Below are 22044 nucleotides of genomic sequence, written 5' to 3'. Positions count from 1 at the left end.
AGCATGTGAACCTGGCAATTCAAAGCCCTTACAGCTAAAGTAGCAGAAGTGTAAACTTTTTTTCCCCCATCTGTCCAGAGCTCTGGAATCCCTATCCGAGGGGACAGGATTTTTAGCAGTAGAAGCCTTAACCCCTTTAGGACCCTGAGAAATTGTTTCTGGATCTGCAGTAGTTTTTTTGTAAAGAAATTTATGAGAGTCAGGGACCCTGTAGTACCTGTCTGGCATGACTGGTGCAGGGGGTAAAGAATCAGGAGTCAGACTGGATTCAGAGAAAACATCATCAAAAATATCAAGCACAGGGGGAATAGCCAGGGACCTGTGCTGGGGCAATAAAAGAAAGTATCTGAGCCTTTTCTTGGATTCTGAAAAATCCTGGCTCTCTCAATGGAAATGCTCCCTCATGGTGTGCAGAGTTTCCCCAAAAGAATAATCCTCAGGCGGAGAGGCTGAAGGTATAGACTCTTCTGCATTAGAGTCCTCATAGGGGGGAAGAGAGTATCCCTGATCAAAAGGGGAATCAGAGGTAATAGAAACCTGGTCAGAGGAATCATAGTCAGTGTCTTGCCTAGGCCTTTTGTCAGGAGGGGGATGGGAACCCCTGATTAAAGTAATTAGGTCTTCAGCTATTTTAAGCATCTGTTTCTTTGGCATGGATGACTGCTCAGTAGAATGCTGTACTTGTTTCCTTGTCTTTAATGGTGTTTTTAACTTTGCCTTGGATGCTGTAGTGGGGCTTAATTGTAAGCTGTGAAGGTCTGAAAACACCCTCAAAAGCCGATGCCTGCTCAGCGGCTCTGGACCCATCTGAGGGAATAGTTTCCGTAGGCCCAATACCTTGAGTTTCCACAGGCCTCGGTGTCTCCACGTGTAACGGCCTGTGGCTCTGAGATAGCGGGTGTCAGGGGCTGTGAAAGCGCCTCACTGAGAACCGGCGACTGGCCTAGAAGAGGCTTTGTCGTCGGTTTTGGACCTCGGGTGCCTGTCCTTTTCTTTGTTTTTGTGTTTTTTTATAAATTCCGGTCGTCGGTTGTTCCGACGGCATTATGTAATTAAACCTTCGGCCAAAATAGTATAAAGCAAAATCAAACAGACGTTTAATAGTGTGTTTGTTGAATCTAGCACAAAACCGACAACTAGTAACGTCGTGGTCAGGGCCTAGGCAAGGAATACAGTAAAAGTGAAAGTCCTTATGAGGTATTTGCTTCCCACAAGAAATACAATTGTTAACTTTTACTGACATCGGTCTACAGCAAGAAAAAGTTTCCCCAACGGGGTACTTAGCTTTATTGAACACTTTGGTTCTGAAACTCAATTTCGAAAATCTCGGCCGACCGGCACTTGCGAACTGCTTTTGCTTCGGGCACCGCGCGGCAAGAAAGACTGAAGAAAATGGCGTCTGTTGCATCTTTTATACCCCTGGGGCACTGACGTCAGGGAAGAGGCGACAGCAACCGACGCTGGACCAAGACTTTGGAACTCGGGCCGACTGCGGGTAGCCTGCCGGCGGATAACCCAAACGTAATGACTGCAACCGTGAAACACGAACATCAGGATGAAAAGGTCTATTATCAGTCTCACCAGTTAGTAAAGGGCCACAGTACTTCTTACTGGAGTTGCTATCAAAACATACACTGAACCTTTAGGCCAAGGCTGAATCTCTTGCTTCTTAGAATAACCTATACCTTTTTCACTGAAGTAACAAAGCTGATACCAGCTTTATTTTAAAGGAAGCCTGGACCTACACAGACTATACACACCTTAATGACTGGCTTTGTAGCCCCTCGATTGAGAACTACTGGAGTGAAAGCTGCTAACTCCAGCAAACTGAAAGGCAACTACTGCTTCTTTTGCTTTTCTAACAACTAGTACTTATTTTGCTTTTCTAATACCATCGGCTTTCCCCGAGTTTTCTCCCCCTCCCCCTTTTTGCATTCTATATTATCTAGGCATTTCTACACTCTTCTGAATACCTTTCATTTTAGTAGATTTATAAACTCTTTAAACTTTTCAGTTTCCTTAACATTGTAGGATGTCTGAATATTAAAACTCAACTTTCTTATAGGTTCACAGGTTCATAGGTGTTTATTAGGCTAACAACCACAAAGGCCTTTTTAAGCCTAGCCATGCATCCCAAATCTCTGACGAGTTCTGATACACTTGGCAAGTCCAAGCATGGGCCTGGGAGATGAACCATTTACAGGTTACCTGTTTGCATCAGAGACATAGTTGCTAAACTAGGGATAAATTTCCGGTTTCCCATTCAGTTGTCCAAGTTGCACTTCAACTGGATTAGGGAGGAACTCTGCTTCACATGGATGGGGAGCCTGTTCCATAGACGGGGTTGCCTCTGGGATACATACCTATCTCTCCAGCAGGTCCTAGTTATGTCACAGGCAAGGTTTAAGTCTTTAGAATGGGTAATTCTGGTACTGTTGTTTTGTGGACATGCAGGAGGTCCATCAGAGTGGAGTCTGACAATGCCCTGTATGCCAGGCATAGATCTCCCCTTAAAAGCCTGTAGGAGACAGAATACAGGGATAGGGCCTTGAGGCAGTCTGCAAAGGACATATTACGTATGCCCTGTATTCTTTAAGCAAGGAACCTCTGTGAATGCTCCAGTTTTTGGATATACCTGATAAGGTACATTACAAAAAGGGGCATTGTACTCAATGATAGGTCTGATGAATGCCAAATACAGTGGAACAATGACTTCCTTGGACTTAGATGCCACACCTTTGTTTATAAGTTGCACAACATAGAATGATTTCCTCACCACTGTAGACATGTGGTGATCAAAGGCTTTATTACTATCTGTGTGTGTGTGACAAGTCCCTGACTACTGGGTCAACTGTAAGGGGTGTGTTGTCAACATGATAGCTACCAGGGATGGATGACTTCCCAAATTATACTATTATGCATTTCTTGGCATTTAGTTTTAGTCCAAGACTCTTAACACCAATTGTTTGTCATTGTCAGCATCTCCTGGAGCACATGTAGAGATGGACTCCCCAGTTCTTACTTGCTGGGTCCCGTCTGTGAGCCAGTTGGCTATCCACTGGGTGACATACGGGTATGTACCTAAACTCTTGAGTTTGTCAACAATGCCTGAGTGGAGCACTGTGTCAAATGCCTTGGCCAGCTCAAGGTAGGCAGTGTGAACGATTTTGCCCTCATCCATTGCTTTGGTGACCTCAAAGAAATCCACCAGCTTCAGTAGGCATGATCTGCCCTTTACGCAAACAAACTGGGTTGGGTCCAGTGTCTGGAGGTTTACTATCTCTCTGTTGATCTCCATAATAATTTTTTCCATGGCTTGACATATAAGACTAGTGAAACTTATGGGTCTGTAGTTTCCAGGGTCTGTAGATGGCCCACCTTTGTGCAGAGGGATGACTGTTGCCTTTCACCATTCATGCGGCACAAAGCCTGTTTGGAGGCTACAGTTAAATACTAATTCCAGAGGCCCTGACAAATCATGTTTCACACTATTTAGAAGGCATCCTGGGATATTGTCTGGGCCCACAGATGCAGTGTTCTTAGACTTAGAGAGAGCATTAAGGACCTGTTCCCTAGTGATAGCAGGGGGGAGTTGTATTTGATGACATTTCCTGAGGGAAGGTTGGGGGGGGGTCCAAGGGGTCTGAGTCATAAAAAAAAGACTAGTATAGATGACATTTAGATCTGTCCATCATAAACTCAATTAGTAACCAGACTGACAAATTATAAAGACTTCTAAAGAATCAATTTCCAAAAGATGACAGTACCAGAGAGGGACTAATAATGAAAGTACACACAAGTAACTAAATGATTCATGTTTTGTAGAAAACCCAGACCAGTCAAATTTTTCAAAGACCTGCCAATTCTACTTGCACACTAATCCTCAAACCACCTGTGTCACTTCCTTTAGTAATGCAAAACCAGTGCTAACCTTTTACAAAAACAAAACTGCTACTAAAGAAATAGTGAGACGAACACAGCTTCACAGATGAATACATCAAAATGTTATGATTTACTGTACTTAGGCTCATCACGAAGAATGCTAACACACAAATTTCAAGAAGGTTACAAAGAAAAACTTTTTTCAGAGACTGAAGTGAGCATACCTAAGCAAATCTCAGGATTATTTCAATTGTGTTGTTTTTTAGTAGGGATGAACCATTTCCTAACTACATAACCAAACATAGGGGACAACATACTTGCCGTTATCAGAGAAGCAACTGGAGCAATAAAGTTGCAACTGTATTTTGAAAACATTTTTACTACTAAATCACCACGTTACTCTAACACAGACTTACAAATATTAATAACGAAAACAAAAGGTGACAAGTTTCCATTCTTATCATGATGCAGTATACAGGTTTTCTTTAAAAAAAAAAAAAAAGAAAAAAAAAAAGGATCATTCATGCAACATTACAGTATTTGCTCAATTCCTGCCTTCCCTTCAACCCTACTCCTCCTCCTGAAAATTATTTTGCATGCAGTGTTCCGCAAATTTCCATTTATTTTATAACATATGTTCACTCCCTTTTCTGAGGGAGTTTCAACTGTGCTGTTTCCACGTATGGATGAACCGTTACCTAACTACACGTCCAACAGGATGGTTAAATTCCTGTGACATGCTCTGCACAAGTAGTGTTCACTAAATATAGCTTCTATAAACATTTGACTTCTGTACAAATACTATCGGAATGCTTTGTACATGCTAATCTTGCAAGTCTGTAGTTCTGATGTGCTAGACTCTCAAGGCCCAATCTAAGTGCATTTAACATTTTCGTGATTTTTTCAAGCCAAAGTTGAACTGTACTGTTTCTTTTCTCTTAACGTATTTTATCTGCATTTCACTTTTCCCTTCCAAATTCATAACTCACCAGCAACATTACTGATAACAGCAGAAACCAGTATTACTACTCCCAAGAGCAGAACTTCTTCAATCTAGAAAGCCATAGTAACTACATCTGAAAAATGTTACCTGATGGGGTACTTTCACTAAAATATAAATTCCACATCCACGCTTCAGTTACTCCTTATTAGGTATGGCACAATCCCCCAAATCTAAATACTTCTCTGGGTGCTGTCAAAATCATGCCATTTACTTGGACATTGTTAGCTCAAGCTAGACTTTACTTACAACTGTGATCATAAAAACTGAAAATAAAAACTGGATCCACTCTATCACTAAATCAATTTACATGAAATGTGGAATCCAATCATCCTCATTTCCAATGTTATACTAAGAAATACTATAAAACTTTTTGTTTTGTTTTTTTTTTTTTTTTGTTTGTTTTGTTTTTTTACCTGCAAAAATGCTTTCTGCGGTCTCTTTTCCTTCTGAATCAGCTTCAGACATTTCTGTAAAACAAAGTCTTATTACTGCATTACATGCTGTCTAATGTACACACTACATGTACATACAATATAAATGACAAAGTGACTAAATTACATTACAGATGACTAACAAAACGTGTTTTTTTTTTCATGTACACATTAAGTTACTAACAGAAGAATAGATTATCCACCTGATCACTTTGACTTTTTTTAATACCACGCACACAGTGAACAGTATTGCTGCAACATGACAGTAGTAGTTCTCTTCCAGCTTATCCTTGCATTTTATAGACACTAATGGGTAGTGAGAAGTAACCAGTTAAGATAAGGAACTTTTTCTGGTCAATTACGATGCCGTATACAGTGATGTCATAAATGTTGAAGTATACACGTGAAAGTTGGAAAGGGTGAAAGAAAATGTCAAGCCCTTCAATAATACTGCGGGATTATAAAAATGTAATTAGCAAACAAACATCTGAATGTAAAAAAGTATGTAGTTCCCAACAATCAACTTTAATTAATCCATTCAGCTTCCATAAACATTAAAGGAAAACTCCACCCTAGAACTAAAAAAATCATTTTTTCCACACTATCTTTGTTTCCTGACCTATTTTAACACATCAAAATCAGTCTAAGTGCTTTATTTTTAATTTTAGCCTGTTTTCCACAACATGGCTACCAATGGGCTTGATGTACCAATGTCATCTTGTTCTCCCTCAACCCTTTCTTTTTCCCATAATACTTTGCATGTAGCGTTGCCACCCCTCCGTTTTTTTTCCGGAGTGCCCGGAAATCAGTAGGGCACTCCGGTTCTCCGGTTCTTGTAATCGGAGTCCGGAAATAGCGACGTCAGGCTCGTCAGCGCGTATTAAAAAAAAAAAAAAAAAAAAAAAACATTCCCGTGACCCGTCTTGGACTCTCGTTGATTGGCTGCTTGCTGCAGACGAAGCTCGTGCAGCAAGCAGCCAATCAACACGTTTAGTCAGTAGTCAAAGCCTTGCAAAGCCCGCGAAAATTTAAGAATAAAAGCGGTGCTTCAGTATACGTTTTTTACCTTTTACTGTTGTAGTACAAAGGGTGCTGCTTCTTCTTAAGATCTGAAATTCTTGCTTGGAGCCTTGGACATCGTCTTCAGTGGATTGCCTGCTGCCTGGAAGCCCTGCCTGGAAGCCCTGCCTGGAAGCCCTGCCTGCCTGGAAGCCCTGCCTGGAAGCCCTGCCTGCCTGGAAGCCCTGCCTGGAAGCCCTGCCTGCTTGGAAGCCCTGCCTGCTTGGAAGCCCTGCCTGCTGCCTGGAAGCCCTGCCTGGAAGCCCTGCTGCCTGGAAGGATTGCCTTAGCCCTGCTGCTTGCCTTGCTTGCTGGAGGAGAAGTGCTGTGGACTGGGTGGTGGTGTGTTCCCCTGCTTGCTGGCCCTTTAGCTGCCTGTTCTGTTCTGCTGCTGAGAGCTTGTTTTAGTAGCCCTGCTGCTGATTTTTCTGGAGGTAAGTGGATTTTTTTTAATGGTTTAATTCTTTGGAATTAAGGTAGATTTTCAAAGATTAGTGTGACAAGGGGAATGAAATATTGCCAGCACAGCTACTAGTGAATTTTTTAAATATTAAATTTATATTAATTCACTAGCTGTGCTGGCACTATCTAGATGTTCAACATGTGGTGATTAACTAGAACAGTTTCTAATCTGGTTTTGGACTTGGTTGCAGTGAATGTATAATGACTTCATGATTTGTATAAGATGCTTGGACTGTAGATCTGTCTTTTCTAGTCTATCATCACCGTGATGTTTACCTTGACCTGTGTTTCTTCCTAGGGTGTATTTCTAGGGTGTACAGTCTTCGTAGTATAGTGAGGCTTAAATGTAGCTTTTTTGTCTAGTTTGTCATCACAATTACAACTGTTTACCTTTTATCTGTGTTTTCTAGGGTATACCGTCTATACCAAAGCTTAGCTCATTTGATGTTACAGTGAATATATGATTAAATGATTTGTATTAGATGCTTGGACTTTAGATCTGTCTTTCTAGTCTGTCATCACCGTGATGTTTACCTTGACCTGCGTTTCTTCCTAGGGTGTCTTTCTAGGGTGTACAGTCTTCGTAGTATAGTGAGGCTTAAATGTAGCTTTTTTGTCTAGTTTGTCATCACAATTACAACTGTTTACCTTTTATCTGTGTTTTCTAGGGTATACCGTCTATACCAAAGCTTAGCTCATTTGATGTTACAGTGAATATATGATTGCATGATTTGTTTAAGATGCTTGGACTGTAGATCTGTCTTTCTAGTCTGTCATCACCGTGATGTTTACCTTGACCTGCGTTTCTTCCTAGGGTGTCTTTCTAGGGTGTACAGTCTTCGTAGTATAGTGAGGCTTAAATGTAGCTTTTTTGTCTAGTTTGTCATCACAATTACAACTGTTTACCTTTTATCTGTGTTTTCTAGGGTATACCGTCTATACCAAAGCTTAGCTCATTTGATGTTACAGTGAATATATGACTACATGATTTGTTTAAGATGCTTGGACTGTAGATCTGTCTTTCTAGTCTGTCATCACCGTGATGTTTACCTTGACCTGCGTTTCTTCCTAGGGTGTCTTTCTAGAGTGTACAGTCTTCGTAGTATAGTGAGGCTTAAATGTAGCTTTTTTGTCTAGTTTGTCATCACAATTACAACTGTTTACCTTTTATCTGTGTTTTCTAGGGTATACCGTCTATACCAAAGCTTAGCTCATTTGATGTTACAGTGAATATATGATTACATGATTTGTTTAAGATGCTTGGACTGTAGATCTGTCTTTCTAGTCTGTCATCACCGTGATGTTTACCTTGACCTGCTTTCTTCCTAGGGTGTCTTTCTAGGGTGTACAGTCTTCGTAGTATAGTGAGGCTTAAATGTAGCTTTTTTGTCTAGTTTGTCATCACAACTACAACTGTTTACCTTTTATCTGTGTTTTCTAGGGTATATCGTCTATACCAAAGCTTAGCTCATTTGATGTTACAGTGAATATATGATTACATGATTTGTATAAGATGCTTGGACTGTAGATCTGTCTTTCTAGTCTGTCATCACCGTGATGTTTACCTTGACCTGTTTCTTCCTAGGGTGTCTTTCTAGGGTGTATCTTGTCAGTCCACAGTATGCCTGAACTTTCTTGCTGTGTTCAGACTCAGCTGGATAACGTTTGCACTAGGTTCTACATAAAAGTAGAGGGTCTTAATTTGGTGCATTGCTGTAGTGTCTGACCCATGTGTTTTACACACAGAATGCCTTCTGTGCATATTCTGCTGTCACACCAGGTTCATGTGTAACAGCTGCAAGTCCCTCAGACAGGAGTTGCTTCTGCCTTTCATTGCTTTACCTTCACTAATTTTTCATGAGGAGTCTCATTTTTTTCCCTATACCAACTTGGTATTACTAGGGTGTGAAAGTCTGGAGATTCACATGTGAACGTGAACTCTGGCTAGTGGCTACTGACTGACACAGGCCCCACCAGGCACTGGTGTTGGTCACAAGTGTTTTGATTTTCTATTAATAGCTGTTTTGGTTTATTGTAGTGTTGAGCAAGGATCCTACAGTCATCATGTTCAGGAAAAGGTCAATGGATCATCAAGAAGAGGCTGAAAGCGTCTCCTAAGAGGTTTTTCTGCAGTTATAATAAGGTGTGGGAGCAAAGCTACTCATGGGTGCGACCTGTTCCAAATGCAGATGCCATGGCAAAGTGCACATCCTGTGGAACAACTTTCACTGTAAAATGGGATGGGGAAAAGGCATTGAAAAGCCATCAGAAGTCCGACAAACATCATCAAAGTCTTCAGCTCCAGAGGCAGAACCTCGTAATGACCAAGTTTATTCAGCCACGTAGTGTAACCAGTGAAGCTTCCAAAGTCACTGCAGCTGAAGTGACAGCAGTCTATCATGGAGTGAAACATGGTCACTCATATGTATCCATAGATTGTGGAGGTAAGCTGGCACCGACAGTCTTCCCTGATTCTACTTTGGCTTGAAATTCACCTGTGGGAAGACAAAATCTGAGAGCATTGTCATGAATGTTCTTGCACCTCATTCAGAGGAGCTCCTTCTGCAGGAACTTGGCAATTCCTATTTCTCAGTGGGATCAGATGCATCCAATAAAGGGAACAGAAAATGTTCCCTTTAGTTATTCAGTACTTTACTCACACCCATGGCACACAACAGAAACTCCTTGATTTCTATGAGGATCATAACGAAAGTTCTGAATGTATCTTTACTAGAATAAAGGACATCCTTGTGCATAAAGGACTCAAAGTACAAAACATTGCTAGCTATGCTGCAGACAATGCCTCAGTCAATTATGGAAAGCACAGGTCTGTTTTATAAAGTTTGAAATCTGAGGTGCCTCACATCATTGCAGCAAACTGTTTATGCCATGTAATACATAACTGTGCCAAGCATGCAAGCAAGGCCCTTGCAAAGTTTGATGTGGAGACTCTGGTTTTGAAAATACATAGTGAGTTTTCAGCATCTGCTAAAAAATGGCACTGTTGAAAGGCTTCTATTCTTTCCTAAACCAGGACTTTAAGGAAATAATGCAACATGTTGTAACAAGGTGGCTGTCTTTGTTCCCAGCTGTGGCAAGGCTGGTAGAATGTTGGCCTGCTATTAAAAGTTATTTTATTAGTCAAGGGCCTGAGGACTGTCACCCCTTATCTGGAAATTTGTGGAGGCCGATGAGGATGGCATCAGTGGGGATGTGTCTGAGGCAGAGTGCTACATACACTTCATGCACTACATCCTGCAGGTATTCCACAAGTCTATAGCAAAACTTGAAAGTAACACTCTCTGCTCCAGAGTTGTACACCGTGATGAAAAGTCTAAAAGATGAGTTGCAGAGAAGGCTAGATGACCAGTTCTTTGGTACTAAAGTTTCATCTGCCTTACAGCACTTTACTCCAGCTGTCGCACAGCAGGTCTGTAGGACCTTCTGTGATTTTACAGTAAAGCACTTTGTTACCTACAGAAGTGGTTTGACTATGATAATAGTCCCTTTAAAGCTATGCAGGTCCTCAGCCTCCAACATCCTGTAACTTGGCCAGAACTGCGCAGTTGCAGACCTCTTCAAATTGGATGTGGACATTGAAGCACTTTACTCCGACTACTGTACTTTAACTGCTGCATTGCCAGCCCTGTTACAGATGACAGAGGCATCTGTAAGTGATCGCTGGTGACTTTTTTAGTAAAGCTCCAGACTGCAAGCCACTTTACAGACTGGTGCAGTTTGCTCTTTCAATCCCCCCCAGCAATAGCTTTGTGGAAAGGGTTTTTTCACTTATGGGGAATGCGTGGACTGATGTAAGAAATAGAATGCTTGTGTCACTTGTGAAGGCCGAGTTGCAGGTCAAGCTAAACTTTAACATGAGTTGTTCGCAATTTTATTCATTTGTGAGAAATAACCAGCCATTACTTGAGGCTGCTAGATCAAATGCCAAATACAGCTTCAAGTATAAGCAATGATTTCTAGCAAAACTGAAGATACTTTAAACATTTGCTTTTCTTTTACTATTGTGTGTGGTGAACCCTTAATGTACTGCTTTGAATGAACTGGTGTTTTTAATATCTAATTGTATTTCCATTTTAGTACTACCTGTGATATGAGACTTGGGCTTAGTTTTCCCATGCTTGTGTGTGATGTACTGTTGTATGTAGTGAACCTTTTGAAGTATTGCTAAATAAAGTTTTTTTATTTACTTTTTGACTCGTCGCACATTTTTCTACTTATTGGTAACTGTATGTGATATTAAAGACTTATGCTGAAGGGCGGAGTAAAGGGGTGTGGCTATTAAAAGGAATGGGTGTGGCTTGATTGTGCATGGGGCGGGGCTTGTTTCTCAGGAAATGGCACAGTAGAAAGGTGGCAACCCTATTTGCATGACTCATGCCAGACATAAGGAAGTAACTTTGAATTCCCATGTCATTGACATGGGATTTGGGAGAGTCACTGTTATTTTCTTTACCTTCTGTAAAAGGTCTGCTTCTTTTCTGTCTCTAATTACCCTCATTTATGTTTGGCTCAGACCTCGTTTTACACTATACTTAGAAGTTATCCAGCCGCAGCCAGAAAAGTAACTCAACTGCAGGCCTTTGTTCTGGGTTTTCTTTTGTAGTCTAAGAAGAATTGATTCTGCAAAGGTCTCTCAATGCAGTGACTGTTTTAACACCTCTCCAGTACTGTAGGGGGAGGGGACTTCTCAATTCCTCCCGAACTACAACGGAAAACACTGAACAAAGGCTTGCAAATTAGTTACTTTTCTGGCTGTAGCTGGATAAAAGCATAGTGTAAAACAAGGTCTGAGCCAAACATATATGAGGGTGATTAGAGACAGAAAAAAAGCAGCCCTTTTACAGGCGGTAAAAAAAATAACAGTGACCCTCCCAAATCCCATTACATGTCAATGGCATGGGAATTCAAAGTTACTTCCTTATGTCTGGCATGAGTCATACAAAGTATTATAGGAAAGAGAAAAAGGTTGAGGAAAAACAAGACCATGTTGGAAAATCAAGCCCCATTGGTAGCCATGTTGTGGAAAACGGGCTCAAATTACACATAAAGCACTTAGAGCTATTCTGATGTGTTAAAATAGGTCAGGAAACCACGACAGAGTGAAAAAAGTTTTTTAGTTCTAGGGTAGAGTTTTCCTTTAAGCTTTCAACAATTAAAGGGAGTTTTCACTTGGACTCACTAAGCTCAATTACATGCTTAACTGTTTGGATAACCTACGACCATTAGATAACTTAAGTGAAAGGCCTTGATAATGAAGTTAAAAACTAGCAAACTACATGCTATTATTTTAAAATGCAAATATAACGTTTAACATCTTGTATACTTCACCAGATCGGTTTCAAAAGTATTTAAAGCAATTAATTATTTTTCGCAAGGTAAAGAAATCTACAATGCAAATTAACTGCAACTACCCTCATCCAAGAAAAACTGCAGTCATGTCACCCAACCAGACATGCCCAAGTAACTGCCACCCTGGCCACAGCATCAATGCACTCAAAGATATAAATGACAAACTAACAGGTAGTGCTGAATTTTCAGCATGGAAATCTTTTACTTTGGAACTAAGCAGTTCAGCAAGCTTGACCAAAGCCTGATTCATCTGGGAAAACTTGAACGAAGGGAATGGAAGACATGCAGGCAAGAGCTCAAAAGGACTAATGTAACAGAAGTGAAAATCCTTTTGCCAAATCAATCTAAAACTTTGGACACTTTGAAGGGAATTTCTAATCACTACATCGACCTATAAACCTTATAAAAGGAAAAGGAAATACTGCTGGTCTTCGGATGCTTACAATGTATGGAGACTTAATAGAAAGGAGACGCTTTCTTAGAATCTGAATATCTAGTTTCACAATGTTTCAATCATTCAAAAATAAAATTCTTAAGGACTACTTCCAGGAATTGGCTTGACCCAGGACACTTTTTTCATCTCTGTGCAACACTTCACTTTCTTCTATGAAGAGAGATATGAACTGGCCATTGGCTCCATACAGAACTTCATAACAGGCAATCAGTGAAAGTAGTCACATTCTCTGTCAAAATCACAGTTAGAAAGTTTAGTTTTTCAGCCAAACACCAAGACTACAACCAGATTTTTTTTTCCTCTCAAAGGGTAGATGCAATAGAAATGCAACTTAAGCACTCCTCAAAGAGACTTGCAAAAAGGGCCATCTTTGGTTACTACATCTATCAAAAGCAGGATGACAGCTCAGCAAAGAAACTTTCTCTGGATGTCTAACATTCCCATTTTCTACAATGCACTATACATCCCTCATCTCCAGTCTTTCACTCCTAACTGAAAGCTTCAGTTCCAAAAGAAAGAATCTTAGCTTACCTTACTACTTTTGAAGAGAACATGGTTATTAACTTTTTTGTGGCAGCCAGACCATCAGCTATAAATTGACGCTGTTACTTAGTATCCAGGTCTCCCACATTTGGGTTAACACAATCACCCGAATGACGAAGGGTCACTATTCCCCATACTGGGGAGGTGAGTTGTACTGTGAGCCAGGGCAAGTGTCAAATAATGAGGAAACTTCTCTGTGTGAAAGATCTAAGATTCCCTAGACTTCAGGCACTTAATAAAAACCATACTGTGAATTTCCAACCTATTAACAGGTGGTAGAAATTCTTTCTTTAAAACTTTCCAAAGTACAAAAATCCACTACTGAAAGTACAGAAGAACAAGATGGTTCAAGTCAAATCTTCTTTATTAAAACACACACAAACAAGCAATGAAAATAGTAGCCTAAAAAAAAAAACAGAATAAAGTATATAAATTCACCATTCCATTTATATACCCATTTAAAAGCATGGGAATGGTTTACTAGAGTAGCTGTGTTGTAAAAGACAATTAGCATGTATACTTGCTAAATCCCCCTTTCCCCATAAACCAGTGTGATATTCAACACAGTGCTGCCCTACTTCAGGGAAATCCTCCACCCTAGAACTAAAATCAAAATATGTTTTTTTTTGTTTCCTGACCTATTTTCACACATCAAAATCAGTGCTTTATTTGTAATTTTAGCCCGTTTTCCACAACATGGCTACTAACCGGGCTTGATGTATCAACGTGATCTTGTTCTCCCTCAACCTTTTCTCTTTCCCATAATGGTTTGTATGACTCATGCCAAACATAAGGAAGTAACTGTGAATTCCCATGCCACTGACATATAATGGGATTTGTGTGAGTCACTGTTATTTTCTTTGCATTCTGTAAAATGACTGCTTCTTTTCTATCTCTAATCACCCTCATTTACGTTTGGTTCAGACCTTGTTTTACACTATACTTAGAGGTTATCCAGCTACAGTCAGAAAAGTAGCTAAATTGCAGGCCTTTGTTCAGGGTTTTCATTTGTAGCTCAAGAGGAATTGACAGTCCCCTCCCCACACTACTGCAGAGGTGTTAAAATGGTCACTGCACCGAGTCTCTTGCAGAATCGATTCCTCTTGGACTACAAAAGAAACCATGAACAAAGGCCTGCATCAAGCCCCACTGGTAGCCATGTGGTGAAAAACGGGCTAAAATTATAAATAAAAGCACTTAAAGTAAGATTTTTTAGTTCTAGGGTGGAGGTTTCATTTCAAGCTCTGTGATTCCAAGATGTGTTACACTAAACTAAATTAAAAGTCAAACTAAAAATTATACATTAATAACTGCTAAAACTTCTTGAAAGCATTTTATTGCAGTATGAAAAAAGAAAGTTAACACAAGTCTTAAAAATTCCCTCAAAATCTTTTATGCCGACATTCGAAAACCTTTTAAACATAGATAACTTTCGCCTATTAGAACTTCTTCAGGTTTGTATGTCAAGTGGGAAACAACTAAAAATTAAAAGTTAAATAACACACAACGCTACATTTTGTTGGGCTAAATTATTTAAGAAAATGTAGCACAAAAAATCCTTAATAATAAAAAAAAAACTACCACACTCTTGAGAATATATATGTATATGTATATGTATATATATATATATATATATATATATATATATATATATATATATGTACATAAGTCTGTTAATCTCAAATGATAAATCCATTAAAGAATGTTAAAATGAAATACAACCAGAAATCTATCAAAAAATATATACTGAAACATCTAGCGGAAAAAACAGTCTGTAATATCACTCAGGTCTGCAAACCCTAGAAAAAAATGTAAACAGGACCCCATTTAAAATTTATGAATGTTGTAATATTGGAGCCAATATAAATGTGCACATTTGCCCCTAAAACTCAATATCTCGCTAGTTAAGCTCAAACACTGTGCATTAAAAAGTTAGAACCTAAAAAGGCTAAATCACGAAAATCATACATGTGCAATATACGGAATCTAGCTCTGCTGTTTGTTAAACCAAAGAAAAAATAAATAAATAAACATTAGTCTTCAGTTTAATATATTCAGAAGTTATATATCAGAGCCAGCTAAAATAAGTAGCATTCAACCTCTCGCTAATACAAGTGTAGCTATTAAAGCTGATCCTGTTTGCACTAAAAAGTTATAAACAAGAATTGATAAAATGTCATAACATTTGGGCACCGGAAGTATACCCTTCACTAATGAGATCTGACCACAATCAAATCACCCTGGATATACATATCCCACCTCCACCCCCAACACAAAACACTACAGTGAAAAAACTTCTCAAAACCCGACTTTACACTTCTTAAAACTGAGATGGTATCCTTTAAGCCCACTGGGACAGTGGAAACCACATCCCACAATGCAGAATCCTTCACAAATGCTTTCTACGGACATCTCCAAGAATGCATGGATCATGCAATCCCAAATAAAACCAAGACCCTCTCCACCAAGGGCAGGCGTCCTGTCTGGTGGACCCCAGCCATAAATAAATTGTATAACAAAAGAAGGAAGCTACTGCACGTCAGAGCAAAATCCCATAAAGAGAAGGCATCTCTGATCAGCACTAGTAGAAAGCTACGTTCTCTCATAAAAACATCCAAGGCCAACTTTGAGAGAAAAATCGCTATGGACACTAAAGATAACCACAAGGCCTTCTTCAGCTATGTTAAAAACCTTGGAGGAAACCCTCATATATGTTCAGAGTTAGTTCACAATGACAAAAAATACACTGAACCCACAGATATTGCCAACATTCTGGCAGACAGGTTCAGTGCAAATTTCTCCCCTCCCTCACCCCCAAAAGAAGAAATACTTATCCCAGCTGAATGTAACCTCCCTGTCATCTCAGATGTCCAGGTGAGAACCGCCCTCAGCAAAGCTAAAAACACAGCATCAATGGGACCTGACGGTATCCCGGGTTGAGTGCTACGTGAACTCCAAGAGGAGCTAAACCCGCACATAAAAACGCTATTTAACCTTAGCCTTACTACAGGATATGTACCTGAAAACTGGAGTACAGCAACAGTAGTCCCACTCCACAAAGGAGGTACCTCTACTGACCCTGGTAACTACCGCCCCATAAGCTTACCCAGCCTGGCCTGCAAAGCTATGGAAAGAATCATTATGGAACTAATAAACAGAGACATTGGAGACTTACAGACACTTGATCCCACCCAGTTCATCTTTGTAAAAGTCAGATCCTGCCTTTTAAACTTGGTTGACTTTTTCGAAACAGTCACTAGAGCCATTGACGAGGGCAAAGCAGTCCATACAGCCTACCTGGGGACTTGGCTTAAGCTTTCGACACAATACCCCACTCTGGCATCATAGACAAGCTCAACAGCTTAAATGTAAATCCATATGTCACAAGATGGGTGGCAAACTGGCTAAAGGATAGAACCCATAAAGTCAAAAATTGCTGGAGCCATGTCAGACTCAAAGCCAGTGACAAGTGGTGTCCCACAGGGCTCTGTCCTGGGACCCCTCTTGTTCGGCATTTATTTCTCAGATGTGGAAGCAAACATGGGAGGGTTGTGGCTGACAAAGTTCGCAGATGACTGCAAACTAGGCGCCATAGTCGATACACCAGCTGACACATGCATCCTACAGAAAGGCCTCACTGAAACGGACAACTGGTGCCAGAGTCATGGCCTTAAACTAAATGCCAAAAAATGTATAGTCATCCCCTTTGGGAAAAACAAAGTGCCCACAAACTATCACATAGGCGGTAACCCACTGAGTACGGAAAAAGTAATCAGAGACCTGGGGACCCAAGTCGATATTGACCTCTCATTTGACACCCACGTTGCCAAAGTGGTTAGAAAGACTTTCTACCTTGCCCACCTGATCATGAAGGGATTCCCATCCAGATCAAAGGAGGTCATTTTGCCCCTGTACTCCTCCCTTATCAGGTCCATGATTGAGTACAATGCCCCATTTGGTATGTACCTCACCCGGCACTTGCAACAGCTAGAAAGACCCCAAAAGTACCTCACCAAGAGGATCAAGGGTCTCCAACATATGTCATATGCTGCCAGACTAAAGAAACTCCAACTCTATTCAGTAGCATACCGCCTACTCAGAGGTGATATGTGCCTGACGTGCAAGGTCATGTCCAATCAGGAATTGATGGACATGCTCCACCTCAAAAAATCCAAATCCATCAGAACCATGAGAGCTAAAGATTTGAACCTCAGCACAAATATGAATAGGACATGCTGAAGGGACAGATTCATAACTCAGAAGCTTCCCATACTCTGGAACAGAATCCCAGTTCATGTTAGGCAGAGCCCCTCACTGACTCTCTTCAAGAGAAATCTTGACGAGTGGATGGGAGATCGTAGGTTTACCCCAGGGGTCATCTCTGTGTCACTACTAGACAGAGGCACAGTAAACTAATTCTATTACGTAAGGGGGTCTTCACTGTGTCACTACTAGACAGAGGCACAGTATTCTAAATCTATTCTGTACACTTTTGTACCATTACATGGGGTGGCGAAAGCCACATCACTATGGCTAGGCTTATAAATGCCCCAGGGCAGATAGCCTAGTACCAAACTATGAAACTATGAATAAGCACATACTGCTCAAATGCAGTTATACTGTAATCAAAAGTCCTAGTTATAAAAAATGTGAGGAAGTGTTACGAATGTGCCCTGATTCTAATAATAGTAAAAACGTGAAGATATAATTAAAATAAACCTTTAAATATTTAAAAAGATTACTAAAAAAATAAATATTTATATACAAATGCATCATTTAATAAAACATTACCATAATATTACATTTTAAAATGTTAAAATTACATTTAGAAGTTAATAGTTAATAAATTATTAATAATTGCAAATAAAGTTTACACCTTCAGTCTTCTAAACAATGGAGCAACTTAGTTCTAGTACACTTTTCAGTGAGCAATAATAGTTTAGTCAATGCTTTACAAAAAAAGCATTCAGCCTTAGTTGCTATATAAGTTCTTGTTTTTCTGAAGTATTTGGGTTGTCTTCAAGTTCAGTGTGGTACGCATTTAATGTTTTTAGCCCAACAAAATGTATTATGTACTGTTATTTGACTTTTGATGTCTAGTTGCTTTTCCCATCTGACACACAAACCTGAAGAAGTTCTAACAGACACAAGCGATCTATGTTAAAAATGTTTTTGAATGTTGGTAGAAACTATTTCCAAGAAATTCTGAAGACTTATGTTAAAGGAAAACTGCACCTTAGAACTCCAAAAAACATATTTTTTCACTGTATCTTTGTTTTCGATCTATTTTAGTGCCTCAAAATCATACCAAGTGCTTATTTTACAATTGTAATGTTTCTGTCAAAATGGCGGATGATGGGGCCTGCCTTAGTAACATGATCTTGTTTTCATTCCTTCTTCCCAGAATACATTTCAAGTTCTGTTTATATGACTCATGCTAGACATAAGGAAGTGGTGTTCTTTTCTCATGCCATTAAGATAGAATGACCTAAACACACCTTCTGTAACAGAGCTACTTCTATGTTTTCCTGACTGTCTCATTTATGTTTCTGTTTCTGTCAGAGCTTGTTATAGGTTCATAGGTAGGTACTAGGCTATCGTCTGTAAAGCTAACCAAGAAGGTTCCCTGGCTTACGCCACCAAAGAAAGATATTTTACTGTGCCACTGTCGAGCAGAGCCACAGAAGTGATTCCCCAAGGTGTACTTCCTATTTTCCATCCACTCATCAAGATTTTTCTTGAAGAGTACTAATGAGGAACTTTGCTTGACATAGATGGGTAGCTTGTTCCAGAGAATGGGAAGTCTCTAGGACAGTAATCTATCCCTCCAGCATGTCCTGTTTATTGTGGTGCAAGGTTTAGGACCCTAGAGCGTGTAGCTCAGAGGGATTGGGATTTCTTTAGGAGCAGCATGTCCAACAGCTCTGGGTTTGACTTAGATTTATATGTTAGTCAGAGAGGCGATATGCTATGGAGTAAAGCTGGAGTTTTTTGAGACGGTCAGTGTAGGCCATCTGTTTGAGGCCAGTAATCCTCTTTATGAGGTACTTCTGTGGCCTTTCCAGCTGCTGCAGATGTCTTGTGAGGTACATTCCAAAAGGGGCATTGTACTCTATAATGGGTCTAATTGAGTGTCGAGTAGAGGGGAACAATGACCTCTTTTTTGCCTGGACGAGAACCCTTTTGTGATGCGGTGTTATATGCTATAAATAACTGTTAGCCATTTCCAGCAAAAGAAAGCAGGTAAATAGCAGGCTTCTGTAGTAGGAATTTTTATAGTTCTAAAAAAACTGACAGATCTTTCCCCACACAGTCATGTTGAGGTGTGAAAACTCTCACTACAGTAAATGATCCTTGCTGTTCCCTAAGTAGTAGGACTCCAAACAAAGTCTGTCTGATACTTCCCAATGCCTTCAGTGGGAAGCTTTTTTCTCTCTCTCATGAATGATGCAGAATTAAAATGTGCTCTACTAGTTCTGTCATGTTCACTCTCCCTTTTTTTTTATTTAATATTTATTTATACTTTGGTAACCAAGAAAGTGAACTGGTCGCAGACATTTTTCAGTCATGGCTTAGGCTACATTGGCAAAGATAACAAGTATTAAATACATTTAGCAATACAAAGAAAAAAAAAATAGTGACATAAAGACACTGACCGAGACTGCATGTGCAACACATAGCCAATGTGTGCAGTGACCAAGTAAAACATTAAACAGCTACTAGAATGTATACATTAATAATGCTCAACTCTATGTTTATTATAAATAATTTGTATGCACCCATATTGCACACACACACACACACACACACACACACACACACACACACACACATATATATATATATATATATATATATATATATATACACACACACACACACACACACATATAATATAGTGTGTGTATATCTGTTTATGTATGTGTATAAAGTACATGTGTACAAAAACATATGACTGTGTGCGTACAATGGAGAACTAGATTATATACCTGTGTATTTCATGTCCTTTTAAGAAAAGCAAATCAAAATGGACATTTTGTGTAACTGTATGTTTATCTACACAAACACACAAAGATGTGTGTGTGTGTGTGTGTGTGTGTGTGTGTGTGTGTGTGTGTGTGTGTGTGTGTACACACACATATCTATATATATATATATATATATATATATATATATATATATATATATATATGTATATATATACACACACACACACACACATATACACACAAACATCTATATATATGTATACATACATGCATACATATTGCTCTCTCTCTGCGTGTGTACCTATAATGTGTGTGTGTGTGTGTGTATATATATATATACATATATATATATATATATATATATATAGATATATATATATATACAGATATACATATATATACACACACACACACACACACACACACACACACACACATATATATACACATATATATATATATATATATATATATATATATATATATATATATATATACACACACACACACACACACACACACACACACACACACACACACACACACATATATATATATATTTTTTGTGTGTGTGTATTTATATATATATTGGATAGGGACATTAGGGAATATCAAGAAGGGAGACAATACCCCCAGCCTAAACAGTTTACTTTCCGAACCAACTGTTACATGAATGTACGTTCCGACTTTAACCAACAGGGCGGGGTCAGTGACAATTTAACAACTGTCGAAAGGGTAAATGCTCCCAATAATTATCAAGAACCCCTACTACGTAGCTCGGACAGACTGCGTAATAAAAATAAAAATTCAAATTATAACCATTTTTACAGGGGGGATCATTACCAGGAGGGGGGGGGGTGTTCAGGAACTACCGGTATTAGATTCAAATGTTATTAAATACGTGCAAGTAGATGACAATGTTCAAATTGTTTCAAGATGTGGTTTCCATGTATTTAATTACAGTCCGTATGAAATTACTAATTAATTTTTTGATCTTTTTGTTAAAGGTTTTAAATTTGTTCCTAAAAAGAAAATAACCCGACTCGTTATTTTTGATTTAAAGATGTTTATTCGAAAGTTGAATTTGGAGAATATTTTTGGAAATCAGCGCACCTGTCTGGATTCAGATATACCTAAGAAAAATAGTGCATTTAACCCCCCTATACACCCCCAACTTAAAAACCTAGAATCAGTTATGGAAAATGAAATTAGGAAAATGTTTGAAAACAACAGGGTATATTCAAACCTAGACACCAAACAGAGGCAGGTTTTGAGCCATTTGTGTTCTAATCCATCTATCCGTGTTATAGAACCTGATAAGGGTGGGGGGGGAAGTCGTTCTCATGGACAAAATTATATATGAAGGCAAGATGTTTTCTATCCTTAACAATGGTAGTAGATATAGTGAAGTCTCTATCAATGAGGTGAATCTATCATATAAGAAAATTGACTTGCCACTCAAGGATCTTTTTGACCAAGGGGTTATAGATTTTAAAACATAACAATATTTGGAGAATGATTCCCCGAGGGTACCCTCAATTTTTGGGATTCCCAAGATTCATAAGTGCATTAAGGACCCCCCTCTCCGACCCATTGTGGCCTCAGAAGGTGCTAAGATTGCACCTTTAGCTAAGTTCCTTGATTGGAAACTTAAGGTGTTATGGGGTAGGGAAGTTTACATACTGAAGGATTCATGGGAATTCTTGAGTAAGGTCAAAACTGAACTATATACACCAGGATTAACATTTTTTTTACAGTTGATGCTGTTGACTTATTTTCAGTAATACCTCATGAGACTGAATTGGCCTGGCTTGAGGAAGCTCTTAGGGGTAGTTCTAGTACTACTGAGAA

The 22044-nt window shown here is 39.3% G+C and overlaps 1 protein-coding gene across 5 annotated transcripts in view; it reads right to left on the bottom strand.

Annotated features, from left to right (window-relative positions):
* Nucleotides 1-22044, bottom strand: part of LOC122804204 (activating transcription factor 7 interacting protein) — a 758747-nt gene that overhangs the window by 511715 nt on the left and 224988 nt on the right. For 4 of the 5 annotated variants that reach the window (XM_044073934.1, XM_044073906.1, XM_044073914.1 and 1 more), the window contains one exon: nucleotides 5299-5352. The exons of the other annotated variant lie outside the window; for it this stretch is intronic. In XM_044073934.1, the coding sequence (XP_043929869.1) occupies nucleotides 5299-5352 (54 nt within the window). The remainder of the gene's footprint in view (nucleotides 1-5298; nucleotides 5353-22044) is intronic. 5 annotated transcript variants of the gene reach the window in all.

The sequence above is a fragment of the Protopterus annectens genome, chromosome 1.part1 (genome assembly GCF_019279795.1).
Source record: "Protopterus annectens isolate FY-2018-M chromosome 1.part1, PAN1.0, whole genome shotgun sequence".
NCBI classification, from domain to species: domain Eukaryota; kingdom Metazoa; phylum Chordata; order Ceratodontiformes; family Protopteridae; genus Protopterus; species Protopterus annectens.
Note: the sequence above shows the minus strand (reverse complement) of the source record. Positions and strands in the feature narration are given on the sequence as shown.